General features: G+C 37.9%; 1 protein-coding gene across 3 annotated transcripts in view; it reads right to left on the reverse strand.

The window, feature by feature from the left end:
* Nucleotides 1-766: 766 nt before the first annotated feature.
* Nucleotides 767-16544, reverse strand: part of rab11fip3 (RAB11 family interacting protein 3 (class II)) — a 52861-nt gene continuing 37083 nt past the window's right edge. For all 3 annotated transcript variants that reach the window (XM_057826071.1, XM_057826070.1, XM_057826069.1), the window contains 7 exons: nt 16298-16391; nt 15927-16171; nt 13960-14041; nt 13745-13882; nt 13508-13663; nt 12526-12666; nt 767-7872 (listed from right to left, as the gene is read on the reverse strand). In XM_057826071.1, the coding sequence (XP_057682054.1) occupies nt 7759-7872; nt 12526-12666; nt 13508-13663; nt 13745-13882; nt 13960-14041; nt 15927-16171; nt 16298-16391 (970 nt within the window). In that variant the 3' untranslated portion in view covers nt 767-7758. The remainder of the gene's footprint in view (nt 7873-12525; nt 12667-13507; nt 13664-13744; nt 13883-13959; nt 14042-15926; nt 16172-16297; nt 16392-16544) is intronic.

The following is a 16544-nucleotide window of genomic DNA, read 5'->3' on the forward strand; positions in this document are numbered from 1 at the left end:
GCTGTTGCTAGCCGGCGTGGCCATTGCAACCAGACTGCTGCCGTTACCGTAACTGAGGATGTGAAGGGGCGTGTTACTACAATTTGGTTGAATGAAGCGCGAGTTGTCGACAGTTGATCTTGTCACACATCAGCTGCTTGCTTGGAGAGAGCAGAGCGGGAGAGGGGAGGAGGGACGGGTGTGGTGACGCCATTGCAAACGCGATGATTGGCTTGGTGGGCAGATCATGCCATGCTTCATTCTGACTGCACGCTCTGGCAAAAACAACAAGACAGAGATAACGGCAGGGAATTTCAAAGGTAGCGTTCTCAAACTTGAATCAGATTTAATTTTGGTACTTTACTGAATATTTGAGAATAGTGTTCGGCTTATTGTGCAGTAGGATGGAGATTCACTTTCAGAGATTTGCACTGGTTAATGGTCAGTTTACATTTGTGTTTCATAACAGACTAATATATTTGATCCAAAAAAATACCAAATGTTCTAAAATACTGTATATAGTATTTTTAATCTTCAATCAGTTAATATAAACTTTGAAATCTTTATTGTGAAAGATGTTATAGAATGTATAATGTAATAACGTGTAGAACATGAAAAGTAACGTCAGTTACTTTGCTGAAAAACTAATAACTCACAGTGAGGTAATTGAGTAGAGGTAATTTGTAACTAATTACGGTACTTTGTTAAAGTAAGATTAACACTACTGCTCAATAGTGCATGGACGGGTTTGGATGTGTGTGTAAAATAAACAGTCATACACAGCCGGTTATGTTACTCCTTTTATTTTCCTATTCGTACACTCACTGTTTACTTTTATAATTTCTCTTTTTACAATAACTAAAATTGTACAGTATTTACCCCAACGGCAATTGGATCTATAAGGGATATTTCAAAAATAAAAATAAAATATTGCTTTAAACAATACCGTTATAATTTATACATTTATTTTTCCAAAATATGAATACATTTTACTCATTTTTTTTTCTTTCTCCAACATGTCTTCTTCCCATGTCATACAATATATGGCAAATCATGCACTACACATGTAGTGATGGCGGCGCCTGAAATTTTCTTTGGACACTGGAAGTGAGTGAGAGCAAAATCCACAAAAGTGACAATTTAAATTTACAGCAAAAGTTTGACCATTAATCATGAAACAACGTGGTGTGGTCAGTGCTTTTTCTGTCAGAATTGTTTAGAGGCAAAGTTTGAAACAGGCACAGTGTTTTAGACTAGAAGAGTGATTCTTTTATGTTTGTGTTACCTGATGAACTAGAGTTGTATTAGCACATATTTGGTCATAAAAAAAAATCTAATGTGGTTAAAGTGCAATCACCTCTGCCCAAAAAAAAAAAAAAAAAAAATGTTGAATGTCACTCATGTGCAAAAGTTAGTTTTCTTGTCATCCTGTTTCTTCTTAACAAAGCAATTCTTCCATGTATGTAAAGCTGTGGCTCTTAATTTTTTACTAGTACCATTATTAGTACATTAGCTCTCTGTAATGGGGAAATAGGAGTTTTGTTGTATTCAATTTACTATTAGGGATGTCCCGATCGCGTATTTTTGCACCCAAGTCCGAGTCACCTGATATTGAGGATATGCCGATAGAGTCCCGATCTTATTCCTGGAAAAAAAAAAAAAAATTTTTTTTTTTTTGGTTTTGTTTTCATTTGAACAAAAGTTCCAAACACTTCTTCCGCTTTTTCTGGGAGTGTTGCGGAGTATAAAACGTATATATTTTTGTATCTTTTGGTGATGCCATTGTATTTCTGAATAGCTTTGTTACTTTTTAAAGTAAAGAAAATATATAAATTTGACTTATTGGAACGATAATGGAAAAAAATAACATTACGATAAATATTGCCAAGGCTGCACACTTAGGTACTTTTTGCACTGGTTGCACTTTTTTCTTAAGGTGCACCAGCACAAAATGTAGGCGCGCCCACATTTTTCATTGCATTACCTTTAACGCCATACTTTAATAACTCTCCATAACATTCATATGAATCAGTCCACTCAAATTCACTCACACTTTGATGCTCACACTGCCGAGAACAGCATCTCGACAATGAATGTTGACTAAACAATGATTAACACATTTGTGCCTTTGATCACAGAGCTACCGAGCCTTCACCCGCCAGATCAAAGCTACAAACCTGTCAATCATCTTTAAGTATCAAATGCCAGCTGCACTGGTGACCAAAAATAGCAGCAGAATGGAGAGTGAGAGGCTGTACGACCATGAAACAGAAAAACAAATATTTTTTTTAATTAAAAAAAAAAAAAAAAAAAAATATATATATATATATATATATATGATAAAGATAAAAAAAACATCCTTTTCACCAGATTCCGATCCTCTGAAAAATGGCGCAATCGGCCCGATTTCCGATCACCTGATGGGATCGGGACATCCCTAATTGCTTTAATCTTTAAGAACAATTTGTTTTTAACGTATAACTCTTGTGCGTGTGAAATACAATTTCATGATCATTAAAGACCCTGTGAAGTGAATTCTTATTTTTTTTTTTTCATGAGTATAGTGCACGTTTGAAGATAATTTTTTAAAATGTGTATGAATACAAAATATTTAGTAGTGTTTTTCTGATGTTTTGTGTTAGGCATGGCTAAAAAAAACAGTACAGTGATCCCTCGTTTTTCACGGTTAATGGGGACCAGAACCCGATGCGATAAGTAAAAAAACTGTCAAAGTAGCCCCCCCCTCTCCCCCAAAAGTATATTTTTTGTATGTGTTCAATGTATTTATTCAGATTTAGTATTGGAAAGAGATAATATATGTAAGACATGTTTTTTCACTTTTTTCCCCAAATTAAACATACTTATGTACACATATATATATTAGGGCTGTCAAACGATTAACATTTTTAATCGAGTTAATTACAACTTAAAAATTAATTATTGTAATTCATCGCAATTCAAACCATCGATAAAATATGCCATATTTTTCTGTAAATTATATATATATATTCTGTAAAATAAATTGTTGGAATGGAAAGATAAGACACAAGATGGATATATACATTCAACATACGGTACATAAGGACTGTATTTGTTTATTATAACAATAAATCAACAAGATGGCATTAACATTATTAACATTCTGTTAAAGTGATCCATGGATAGAAAGACTTGTAGTTCTTAAAAGATAAATGTTAGTACAAGTTATAGAAATTTTATATTAAAACCCCTCTTAATGTTTTCGTTTTAATAAAATTTGTAAAATTTTCATTCAAAAAATAAACTAGTAGTCCGCCATTTTTGTCAATAATTACTTACACAATGCTCATGGGTGCTGAAGCCTATAAAATCAGTCGCACCCAAGCGCCAGCAGAGGGCGGCAAAACTCCATAAAACAATTAACAAGTGGGCATTTCACTCTACTGTCATTTAAATCTGTCTGAGCGGGACATGTGCGTTAATTGCGTCAAATATTTTAACGTGATTAATTTAAAAAAATTAGTTACTGCCCGTTAACGCAATTATTTTGACAGCCCTAATATATATATATATATATATATATATATATATATATATTTTTTTTTTTTTTTAATAAATGTTTTTTAAGCACTTAAAATGTAATGATTATGATAAATTATAAACATGTTATTGTCCCACCGCATTATTTTTTGAACAAGAATAAAGCAGAAAAATGCTTGGCTTTATTAAATGCTTCATTGAGTGGGCCCACCTAAAATCGCTCCAGCTGCTCACTTACACTGGAAAAAATGTCACTTCCAACATGAGTCAAAAATGATTTGAAATGAGAAGATTTGCTTATAACAAGTAAGAAAATTCAGCCAATAGAACAAGCAATTTTTGTCTTGGTAAGAAGTAAAATACAGTAAAATATAACTAGTTTTAAAATCTCATTCATCCTGAATGGATGTCTCATTTTAAGAATACTTACCAAGACAAAAATTTCTCGTTCCATTGGCAAAATTTTCTTGTTATAAGCAAATCTTCTCATTTCAAGTAATTTTCTACTCGTTTTAGAAGTGTTTTTTCCAGTGTACACAAGAGTTGCCACAGCAACTGTTTAACAAGTTAAACGATGATTGATGCATGCAAAGCTTTGAATTTCGCTTCTCTGGCAAGAGCAAACATTAAACGTCTGTCAATCATCGTTGAATTTAATAAGTAACTCCAGTGCACTCTTTGCCTGACCAACAAAGAGCAGGGAGAGGGAGGTAAGGAGAGGGAGACTACGCGATCTGCTCGGGTTAGCAGCTCATCTGCATATAATTTATAGAAAAAAAAAAAAAAATCCGCTATGGACTGAGGGCGCGAAGTTTGAAGGGCGAAGTAGCGAGGGATCACTGTAGTCTGACAGAAGTCCTCACGATATATGAACACCAGCAGCTTTGTTCAAAACATATTAACCAGAAAAGCATCGTATTTTCAAATAGCCACCTGGCAGTTTTGGAACTGTTCGTTGTCAGCCTTTCGTATTGCAAGAATGGGTGGAATTTTTTTTTTTTTTGTCGCGTCAACCGTTTTGGAGTGCCTTGTGTTCACGGCTTCTTTATTGTGTGTCACATTTAGAAAACTCATTTTTACTTTACAGGGACTTTTTTTTTTTTTTACAAGATTTAAACACTGTTTTAAAATTCAAACTGTGCATGTCACAATAAATATGGTGGTGAGAACCATTGCAGGGGTAGTAAATCAAATGAAGAAAATGCTCCAACCGCACTCAAAGTGACAAAATATTGTCAGTAGCCTGGATAGGTAAGAAGTATATAATGAAAATCAGTGTTTCCATGCAGTACCTGACTTCAAAACGGGAAGACGACTCAAAGCTGGACCCTCGCGCGGTCACGATAATATACACTACCTCAATTAATGACTTCTTGCAGCAAATTATTACGCACACGCTGAGATGATATGCACATTTCTCTTAAATCACTGTGTATTAAATATCGCCTCAAAACAAAAAGATTTTGCAGAATAGATAACAAGTGTGTTGTTGTGTCACTTACTGAATAAATATCTGTGATTTCCGATAAAGAAAAACTGTACACGCTACATGCTAGAAATGGAATACAGGCAGCCTCACCGTTTTTCTCACCGTAAAAGATGAGAAAAATAAATGTTTTTGTTGTTGTTCCCCTCTGTCTAAAAAAATACCTACAATCTAGAATGAGCGTAGAAAAAACTTTACAAGTCATTTACATCCAAGGCCATATTCCAAGGAGTGGCAGGTGAAGAATTGTGGGTGACATTGAAGTGAGCAAGTTTTGTGCAGAAAGCAAAGCTGGACAGTTTTTCTCACCCAACATTAAAAGCTATAACTTCGATCCATTGTTCATGAGTCCTTCAAAATCCAGATGAATGCAGCATTGGTGTCCAACACGTGGGTGAAAAATTACATTGAAGGTTTGCTCCACGCATCATCCAGAGAAGTCCAGAGTCCACCTAATGATGTAATCTTTGTGACGTGAAAGCAAAACCAAGTAATTCTGATGAAATGTGGCAGTTCTGATTGCCTTGTAAATTGGTCATTGCATGAGCCCGCACCTGAGCGCGCTTAAAATCCCACAAATTTGTAGATTTGCTTTTTCATCCCTTCAATTCATAAGAAAAAAACAACATAATCCAAACAAAATTTAGTGCAAAGTGCATTTGACTCTAGTATAAAAGCTGTTCAAACCTTTCTCCCATTTTCTTGAAAGAAATCCAGGTCAACATCAATGTACTACAGGGTGGGGCAGAGCAACTTGCTTATTTAAATTTGACGCCCTGAAGCGATGGGTGCTCTGAGGATGGTAGGGACGGATTTATTTGAGAGGGTGGGGCTTAAAGTTTGGTTCTTAATGCAGCGTAACGTGCATTCCATTCCAAAATTTCAATTCTTCATGGAGGATTCGTCCCACACAACGAGCAGACACCCCAAGAACAGATGCGTGTTTGCGGGCAGACCATTGGGGAGATCTCAAAACAGAATGTCTCACAGCGTCAATGTTTTGGGGTGTCCTTGCTGTTCGTGGTAGGCCAGGTTTCTTTTTCTTTGCATCACCAGTTTCCCTGAAGTTGTTTACCCATGAAATAATCGACTTCCGGCCAGGAACACGACCACGGGGAAGCAATATTAAAATGTCTATGAAACGCATGTTGCGTTGCGACAATTGAACGACCGCTTGGAAAAAATGCCTCAACAGCGAAGCGCGTTCCAACTTTGTCCACTTCATGATGCTCACTGGGGTTCCTTAAAAATAAACTAAATAACGCACATTAAAAACCAAACTTTAAGCCCCACCCTTTCAAATAAGTCCATCCCTACCATCCTCAGAGCAACCACGGCTTCAGGGCGCCAAATCTAAATAAGAAAGTTGCTCTGCCCCACCCTATATATTAATTTGTGTCCATTGAGGACGATAGATGTCCAATCCATTTTGACTGGGAGGGTTGGCAGCAAACTTCGTAGCCAGCCGTCAACAACAGCAAATGAGTTGATATTAAGAATAAACAGTGCAGTTGTAAAATGACTCGCAGGTTTTTTGTTCATTACTAGTTCTACATTTAGCATATTATTATGCAATTTAGCCTTACTAGTAAACCAGTGTACTATATTAGTAACACTACTAGACCCAACTAGCAGGAATTAGGATTTCTAAGAATAAAGAGTGCACTATTGACAGCCGCCCAATCCATTTAAACTGCAAAATAGATTGACTGTATGTGAAAGACAGATGGATACCAGACATGGAAACTTATTTGTTGGGCCTAGAAGTGGTACTACTGAAAGACAGTAGTTTACTAAGATGTAGTAGGTGTGTAGTAGGTCAAAAGTGGCACTAGTAGTAGAGAAAAACATTTGGGGTGAGAGAGTCATTCTATAAATACGCTGAATTGTGTTACTGATGAGAACAATAACAGTACATAGACTGGGTATCAAATAAATGTTCATAAAGTTTTCCATATTCTTCACATATAACCAGTTAAACATATTTTTTGTATTGACAGTTTCATTGACAATAATTCACAAAAAAACAAAACAAAACACAAACTCAGCAAGTGGACACTGGAACCAGATTGGGCCTTTTTTGGCGTCAATACTCTTAGTTTTGATTTCCAACCAAAGTGAGATATTATCCAGTTTATGAAAATTGTATTTACTGCAAATTATGTATCTTTGTCGAATAGCTACTAGATGACAGAAGGTAAATTATGTATGTATCTGTGTAGTCACTTTTGTGACATTGTCTAATGACAAGTAAATGAAGGTTGGGAAAAACATTGCTATATAGTTCTGACTTTCCAGCCCACCGGAGTTCCAGGACCCTTGTTTCATTGTAAATTAACAACAACAACAAAAACGCCATTTATAATTTAGCCAGTGCCCCCAAAAAGTCAAAAGCAGCTGACCAGTGATTCATACCATACGCCAGCAGCTTAGCTCAGGAGACGATGGTGCAAATCCCAACAATTCCAGTTTCAACTGAGGCGAGTAGTAGGATGTATTTGATCACCTCCAAATTTAAGGCCTTCAAGGTATATACTAGTAATTACCTAATCCTTCTTTTAAAGTCAAAATTTAAGGATGAAGGGGCTGTGGGATGATTTAGTTTCACACGTTAGCGTCAGGTTCCTCTGGCCAAAACACATGGAAGTCACCAGAACCTGACACGCACATACACACTTACAAATATAATAATCTTCTATTATTGTGGAGGATTACTTGTTTTTATTCACGATGAGGTCACTGTGTCGCTTTGTTCCCCTCCATCTAGGTGACGCCTATTTGACCTCAAGGATGGAAGGGTTGGACTCCATGATGGCCACAATTATTTTGTCAATGTAGTCCTGGAGTCTGTAATTGATCTCCTCCTGCTTGTGGACGGCCTCCATCAACTGTGAACAAAAGATATATTGAGTTCAGAAATGGAACTGGATTTGAACTCATTCATTGCCATTGGCAGCGAAAGACGTCCAATTCAGTCATTCAACTGGTAGTGAACGATAACAATAGTAAGCAGTTTAGTGCTGCAACGATTAATTGATTAACTCGAGTATTCGATTAGAAAAAAATTATTTGGATTAAATTTTGTTGCTTCGAGTATTCGTTTAATTAAAGTAGCGTTGTAATGTTTTTTTTTTTTTTTTTAAGTGTTTGCATTTAGTTTTATTAATTAGGGTGGATACACTGCCCTCTGGTCTGCCTCTTTTCACATAGCTTAATCCAACTGCTCCCTGTAAAGCCCAACGTAAGCTAAGTTTTTTTTGAGATAATGTTTTTTAATGCATTCATAATTTAGTTTATATATATATTTAGCCGTATTTTTGTGGAAATGCGTCCGAACCATTTGTTAAGAGCATTGTAAAAAAAAACTTTAGCATTTAAGCTAGTAGACTTTTTAAGTTAGCCAATTGTTCTTTTGTTGTACATAGATCCCCATTTAAAAAAAAAAAAATTATAGCCTTTGAGGCTCAGCTCAGGTATTTTAATTGTTCATGTTCCATATCCGATTACCCGATTATTCGAACTAACTGGTCCAACGATTAATCGACTACTAGAATATTTGATAGCTGCAGCCCTAAAGCAGTTTTTCTTGAGTTAGGTTTGACAGGTGTTTTAAGCTAATTTCTGGGTGCGGAAACTAAACCTGATCTCAGTTTTTCCCCATGACATGATTTTTTTGAGCCACGGGGTTACAGTTTTCTAAAAAAAATATGGAAAATGTTGTACTTACTGCTGGTTCATTAAAAGTTTTCAAATACTGACTGACAATGAAATATGAAAGAAAAATGCATGACTGTAAAGTTAACACTATTATGTTTAGGGTTGGGCATCGAGCATTGATGGGATGCGGGACTAACACTCCGGTTCTCCCGGAACCGTTCAAAATTTTTAATTTAGATTCCAAGTTTCGAAGTCCTGACCGCCGACCGGAAAAAATAGCTGCCGAACACTACATAGACGGAGCCACATGAAGCGTGTGGTTGTGCATTGCAACTTGATTTCAAACATAGTCACTGTGTGGTGGCGGTCAAAAGTTTGGCTCAACTTCACAAAGAACAATGACCAGTCAGCTCAGTGCAAAATTTGCAACACAGCCATATCAGGCAAAGGTGACCGCATGACCAATATGATTAAACACCTCCGGCTTCATGGAATACAAGTGCTGAGTAGTGCATAGCTGAGTGCCGCGTATTTGACGCACTGCGCCGGACCTCTAACCAGTCAGAACCAGGTAAGTAAAACAATAAATTACTTCCGTCTTCTGCTGCCCCCGCGACCCCTTATTAAGCGGTAAATGATTGATGGATGCATGGAATAGTACGAGAATAAGTCGTATTATTACGTCGGGCTAATGTAGCTATATAGCAGCTTCGTACTTTATGTAGCGCGTTGCAGCCTCCGGTAAAATCAAAAGTATTAAAAGATCATCAAATTATAATCAATAGAAGAACTTATACCAATAAATGCTTCTTCGTAGCTCCCCAGCTAAGGTACATGTTTGTAAAGTGCATAGTGGCTCACAGCTACCTTACCCTTACGTAATATTTGTGACTTTCTCAATAGTACGACTAATCTCGTAGTCCTTTTTTAAAATGTATTAAATTTGGCCATAATACCCCGTCGTATCAATGTGCATCATGAGTTGTTGTTTTTTTCACGTGCTTCACAAGTGATAGGTGACATTTATTTATCTACTCTGCTGTGAGTACCAATCACCAGCTGTTATGCGTTCAAGCTTCATCTACACCCAGTGAACGCGTATTCTCCACTGCAGGAGACACTATCCGTCCAGAACGCTCACTTTTATGGCCTGAGAAGGCAGACATGATCATTTTCCTGACAGTCTGGGTTTTACAAGTTGTTTGTTTGTTTGATATTCTGAACCAGGTCAGCCCATTAGTGGGAGCTCAATAACATGTAAAAATGCCTCCAGCATAAGACACTTTAAAACAGTGGTTCTTAACCTTGCTAAAGGTACCGAACCCCATAAGTTTCACATGTGGATTCACCGAACCCTTCGGAATGAGATAATAAAGCATATTTTTTCAAATTCAAACTAATATATCTATGCTAGCACGCTAATTAGCAACTAGCAAATTAAAAATTCCTCTTATTTTGACAGCATGTTTTATAAACAGGTCAAAATCTGAGACCATGCTGCCCATTGGTCTGCTGTATTCCCTCATACCAAGTACGAGTCAACCTTCCACTGAGCAAACCAGTTCCTCCTCCCATCAGATCGAGGACTAGCAGTTAATAGGATTAAGCCTATAAAAAGGGAGCAAACCGGTCCAGAACCTGGTCTAAAAAGCCACTTTGTCTAGATTTAATGAGGGTACCAAAATAGGGCTCTGCGTTTCTTTCCTACGCCAAACCTCTTAGACCTACTCACAACACTGCTCTAAAACATAGGCAAAAGAATATGTGTTAATATTTTCTCCTTGAGCTTTTGAAAAATCTTTGTGAAAGTGCAGTCCTGTGGAAAGAAACTTCATCATATTCAAGTTCAAAGACTGATATTTATATACAAGTTAAAAATAGCCCTGTGAGAAATTCATAACAAAGTTATTTGAAAGTTCATATAATTAAAAAAAAAAAAAAAAAAATCGAGAAGTATTTAATATAAACTATGCAATTTTTTTTACCCTGAGTATTAAAAGAATCTGAATCGGAACCGTTCAAATTCAAACGATACCCAACCCTAATTATGTTATTAAAAAGGATATGACTAGTTCCAGCGGTGGGTAGTAACGTGTTACATTTACGCCGTTACATTTATTTGAGTAACTTTTTGAGAAAAATGTATTTCTAAAAGTAAGTTTACGGAGCCATACTTTTAACTTGAGTAGATTTGTGAAGAAGAAACAATACTCCAACTCCGATACTTTGGGCTACACTGGTCGTTACATTTATCCTCTTTATTCTACATTATTTTCCTTTTTGCCAGCAATGCCAACAATAACTACCATTTTCACCAGTGAGACGCTGCAACAATAATCACATGACTATATTATATAAATCAGACTCGTGCTTGCCGTTCTTTGATCACGCCAGCCTGTTCAATCACGTAGTGTCTTTAAAGCACCGTAAAAAGTTAAGTATTTGACATAGAGCTCTGCCCTCAACATGATTCGAAAGCGCAGATTTTAACCTCTCTCCCAAGTTTTATTCGGCACTGGTTGACTCTGGAAAACCGGAGATATGATCCTTTTAATTTCATAATAGGAAATTAGGGCTGTCAAACGATTAAAATTTTTAATCGAGTTAATTACAGCTTAAAAATCTATTAATCGTAATTAATCGCAATTAATCGCAATTCAAACCATCTATAAAATATGCCATATTTTTCTGTAAATTATTGTTGGAATGGAAAGATAAGACACAAGATGGACATATACATTCAACATACGGTACATAAGGACTGTATTTGTTTATAATAACAATAAATCAACAAGATGGCGTTAACATTATTAACATTCTGTTAAAGCGATCCATGGATAGAAAGACTTGTAGTTCTTAAAAGAAAAACGTTAATACAAGTTATAGAAATTTTATATTAAAACCCCTCTTAATGTTTTCGTTTTAATAAAATTTGTAAAATTTTCCATCAAAAGATAAACTAGTAGCCCGCCATTGTTGATGTCAATAAATACTTACACAATGCTCATGGGTGCTGAAGCCTATAAAATCAGTCGCACCCAAGCGCCAGCAGAGGGCAGCAAAACTCCATAAAACACAATTAACAAGTGAGCGTTTCACTATACCGTCATTTAAATCCGTCTGAGCGGGGCATCTGCGTTAATTGCGTCAAATATTTTAACGTGATTAATTAAAAAAATTAATTAACGCCCGTTAACGCGATAATTTTGATAGCCCTATAGGAAATATAAAGGAAGTTAGGAACTACTATTCACTATTCAGCTATTCAAACTAGGAACTACTTTCCTCACTAGAGGGCACTCATGTTTTTTGGACGAATGATGATTCAGTTCTGTAAAAAAAAAATTCTCTTGGCTTAATATGGTTATGTAATAGGTTATTGTCCAGTTCAATAAGAACAGTTCATATCGATAACTGAGTATTGTTTTCACCAAATACTTTTTTACTTGTATGTAAGTACATTTTTTGGATGGCTACTTTTACTAATATTATTTTTACGTAACGCTACTCTTGAGTAAACTTTTTGGCTACTCTGCCCACCTCTGACTAGTTCTGTGCAAGTAGTAACAACACAGTAAAGTTGTGTAGAAAAATATGGAATTAGCATGTCCATTTTCATTTTAATCAGCATAATTATCCAACACAATGGAATTGTTTTTCAAGTTTTTCAACATTGTGATGTTCCAGTGCCATTGATAGAGGTCCAATCCATTTGAACCCAATTGGAGTGAAGGAGTTTAAGAAATAAAATGATTAACTAGTCTGTCTATGGCATAATACTGGATGCTCACAAGAAAATATTGAAATTCAAGCTAAATTTTTGATTTAAAAAATGTTTTTGGTTTTTTCAAAACAATTTTTTAAAATTCGACTGATTCAGTCACCTCAGAGCGAGACACAGAGTTGATCTCAGCTGCCAAGGAGTCAGAAAAGGAAGCAGACATGAGGCTTTTGGCTCCCTGAATGCTCAGATTGATGATTTGGCCATTCAGCTCATCGTTCTGCTCCTTCAAGCTGCGGTTGTCCTGCACAGTAAGTCAACATAAATGACGTCAATGCTGATACAATAAGGCTACGTTCATACCGCTGGTCTTAATGCACAAATCCGATTTTTTATCATATCTGTTTTTTCGGCCTGCCAGTTCAGACTGCCATTGGCCATTGAAACCGTTAAAGTATTACGCATAAGCACTAATTCGCAGTCCGACACGCGCTGAGCAAGACTACCCGCATGCACAGAAACATCAAAACAAATGACAACACATACTGGCTGTCATCCGTCATTCTAGGGCAATCATATTTTGATTTCCAAAAAGAGGACACAAATAAAAGACATAAAGAATCCCCGTTTATCTTCAGGCTTATCCTCAAGCCATTTAAAAAAATTTTTTTCTATAACTGCCGCGACCCTCGTGAGGAATAAGCGGTATGGAAAATGAATGAATGAATGAATGTTGCCAAGCCCGACCCTTCCCCAAAAGCCGTGTTCAAGGCGAGCTAGGCGCTAACGGACAGCTGCACCGCTACTGATAGGCGCAGTCTCTCTCGCTCTTTGATGACGTAATTGCTGCGTGAATTCCGATATGGGAGACTTGCCAGTTCAGACCGCCGCGACGTTCTGGAAAAATGAGGCCCAGATCGGATTTAAACCACATACGAAAGTGACCCAGATCGGATTTGAAATGGTCCACTTCTATGCGACTTATCCCGTTCAGACCGTCAAGTTAATGCCTCACCCAAGTCAGAAAAACACGAAAAAATCGGATTCGTGCATTAAGACCTGTAGTATGAACGTAGCCTAACTGACTCCCCCACCCATACGACCAAGGATACAGATCAAATATTTCAAGATTTCGAATTTTCTACCTGCTTGAGTCTTTTGATCTCTTGCTCCAGTTCTGCCTCTCTAGTACGGGTTTGATACTCTTGCAGTCCGGCGCTGGGTGAGCGGCCTCGCTTTGCTTCGGCCTCCAGCTTGTACAACTGCAAGTGTTCCAGTTGCTTACGTAGGTCCTCAATCAACTGCAGGACAGAAAGGACAGGAATTATTGAGAATACTTTTTGCTTGGAAATGCGCATTACGATTTAGCAAAACGGCCCTACCTCCTGCGTGCTCTCTTTTTCCTTTTGGGTCTGATGCCGTTCATGGCTCAGCTTGTCAGTCATCTTTTGCCTGGTTTCCATTTCATTTTGCCACTTGTCGTTCATTATGTCCACCTCATCTTCGAGCTTCTGTTTCTCCTGGAGGAAAAAATGGAGATCAAATGGGGTGTTTTTTATTGATTACTGTTGGAAGCAGACTGAGGCATAACACTGACTTCCTCGAGCCTCTCGATGTTAGCCCGTAGACAAGGAACACAGGACCTCAGTTCGCAATTTTCTTCATCCAGTTGCATCCATCTGTGGAACAAACACAACCATTACTATGGAATGACACACTATTACTACTATTATTCTTATTATTTTTAATAGTAATGGCATTTATTTTGGATACAGCAATAAAGCGATATTTTTCTAATTGTTAAATGATCGCTGTCAGCACTCACAGTAAAATTAAACTGGACGTCTATCACCGTCAATGGCACTGAAACATGATCATGTTAAGGCCTTCCATCCCACTTAAAACTGATTTGATGTTTATCCATGGCAATGACAGTGAATGAGTTTAAAGTGCCTGTGACACAAAAAAGCATGTTTATTTCATAATACACGCGGTATTTTATGCTCCTGAATGAAATGGACCGCTTGGATGTGTGTGGAAGCGATCGCTATATTTATTTAGTTTTTTGAATCCCGCGCCATGAAAATGAGTGACTTCCGGCAACAGTCTCGAGTTGAGAAAGAGGGCGCTGTGACGTGTACAGAGGACGGAGTCCTCTTCACTATACAGCCGTACTGTTGTATGAGAAGGACTAAGGATATAGCTGATTTTGCGGATTAATACGTTTATTTTTCGCATCACGCCAGCCAAACGGCCGCAGAAAAATCTTGCTGTATGAGGGAGAGGCATGTGCGCCTTTTTGGAGTTTCAAAAGTTTTCCATTCATCGGTGGATATTGGCCAAAACAAGCCCTACAACTGTGGGACCATGGATCTTACGAGGAAGTGAGTAAACATCGTGTTTTGTATTATGTCAAATACTGGGATCATTTTAATACGGAGGTGGTTTGCATTTTATGGCTGACATGCTCCTTGTCCCCTCGGCCGACAACCGGCGGCTTGTCGCACATCCCCCTGCCCGCTGACCACTATACTCAGTCTGTCAAATTTTCCACCCGATCAGAAATTGCAACTTTGTGTTAAAAATAGCTGCGAATACAGCGATTACAAACTAAACACTACAAACTTTCTTTAAATAAAGAACTACTTACGTTTGATCATGGATAGGCATGTAAAAAGCTCTCCTCATACACATTAGCTGCACGTTAGCTGCACAACAACTGCAGCCGCCCTCCTCCGGGGAATGAGCTGTAAATTGCTCTCCGCTGGGCGGTTTGCCGATCGGCGAAGACAATCGACAACCCAGTCGTCATGTGAAATGTTCCGGGCTAGTTATGTGTGATTTTCCGCTTCGAAGACTTTAAAACATCACTCTGTTCGGGTTAGCATGTCGGCTAGCTGTCACGCCTCTTGGTTTGTTTACATTCTCCGAAGCCGGGGAAGGAAAATGACATATGTCCGATTTAGGTGTCATAAAATATCGTTCGGGAGGTGCGACAGTAAAGATGAAGTCGACAGTTTTGACCATTATGGAGTAATATTGCCATGTCGTCCTGAATAAATGCATTTTTATTATTTCATATTCCATTTATCACAAAACTTATTTGTCATGACCATGCCATTTAATTAGCAATTGGGGAAAATACTTGGATAAAAAGAGTATCCTGTAAAAAATATTGGAGTAAGGAGACCGAAACAATGACATTTTGCGGCTCTCTTTGTCTCGTTTTCCTCGATATGAATAATTCCCCCTCAATGGGCTGCATACTAAATCAGATGAAATCCTGACTTCGCTGACGTCATCCACCTTTTGGGGACGCTAGAGCCCTATAATGGTAGGCGTGGCTAACCGGCAGATTAAAAGACTAATTTCTCGTCATCTGCTAAATTGTTGTATATAGTCGAATCGTCTCAAAATATTCAAATTCACATAATAATCCTATTTTTCTCCTGTCGTATGCACTTTAATGTCAGCAGTGAAACTGGGTTTCAGCTTACTGCCACATGGTGGCGGCATTGAGTCACCAAACGGTAGCTTTGTTTTGGTAGTGCTCTAGGAAAGTACCTGGCCTGCAGGTTTTCCAACTCCAACCCTTTCTCCCTCTCCAGCTTGCTCAGAGCTTCCTTGTGGCGCCGGATCTCGTTTTGCAACTGCTCATCAGCGAGAAGCTCCTGCTCCTTCAGCTGCTCCTCAAAGGCGTTGGCACGATGCACCAGCTGAAGATTCTCCTGCCTCAGACGAGCGTGCTGCTCCCCCGAAGTTTCAGAGTCCTTCTCCAGCTCTGCCACACGGCGCTCGAGGAGTAGCATCTGCCAAGAGTTTAAAGCAAATAGTAATGAATCGAAGAGAGATGGGAATACTTGTTTGTTCTGCCTTTACCACTTTCATTTGGGGCTGCCACAAACTTCAAACAATGACTCCGGGTAATAGCTCACCTTGTCTGTGATGTCATTATCAGCCAACTCAAGGATGTCGCGGGTTAAGTCGCTGACAGTGTCCAGCGTTATTGAGCTGTTCTGCAGAAGATGTCTACATGTGGAAGAGCAAAATTTAGTTAAACATCACACTTATATCAAAATTATAAATCTTGCTTCATGTATTTACAGCATTTACAGTACAATGGTACCTCTACTTACGAATGTCTCCACAAACAGAATTTTCAGGTTGCGACACGCCTCAACG

Source organism: Corythoichthys intestinalis, chromosome 21 (assembly GCF_030265065.1).
Source record: "Corythoichthys intestinalis isolate RoL2023-P3 chromosome 21, ASM3026506v1, whole genome shotgun sequence".
In the NCBI taxonomy this organism is placed as follows: Eukaryota; Metazoa; Chordata; class Actinopteri; order Syngnathiformes; family Syngnathidae; genus Corythoichthys; species Corythoichthys intestinalis.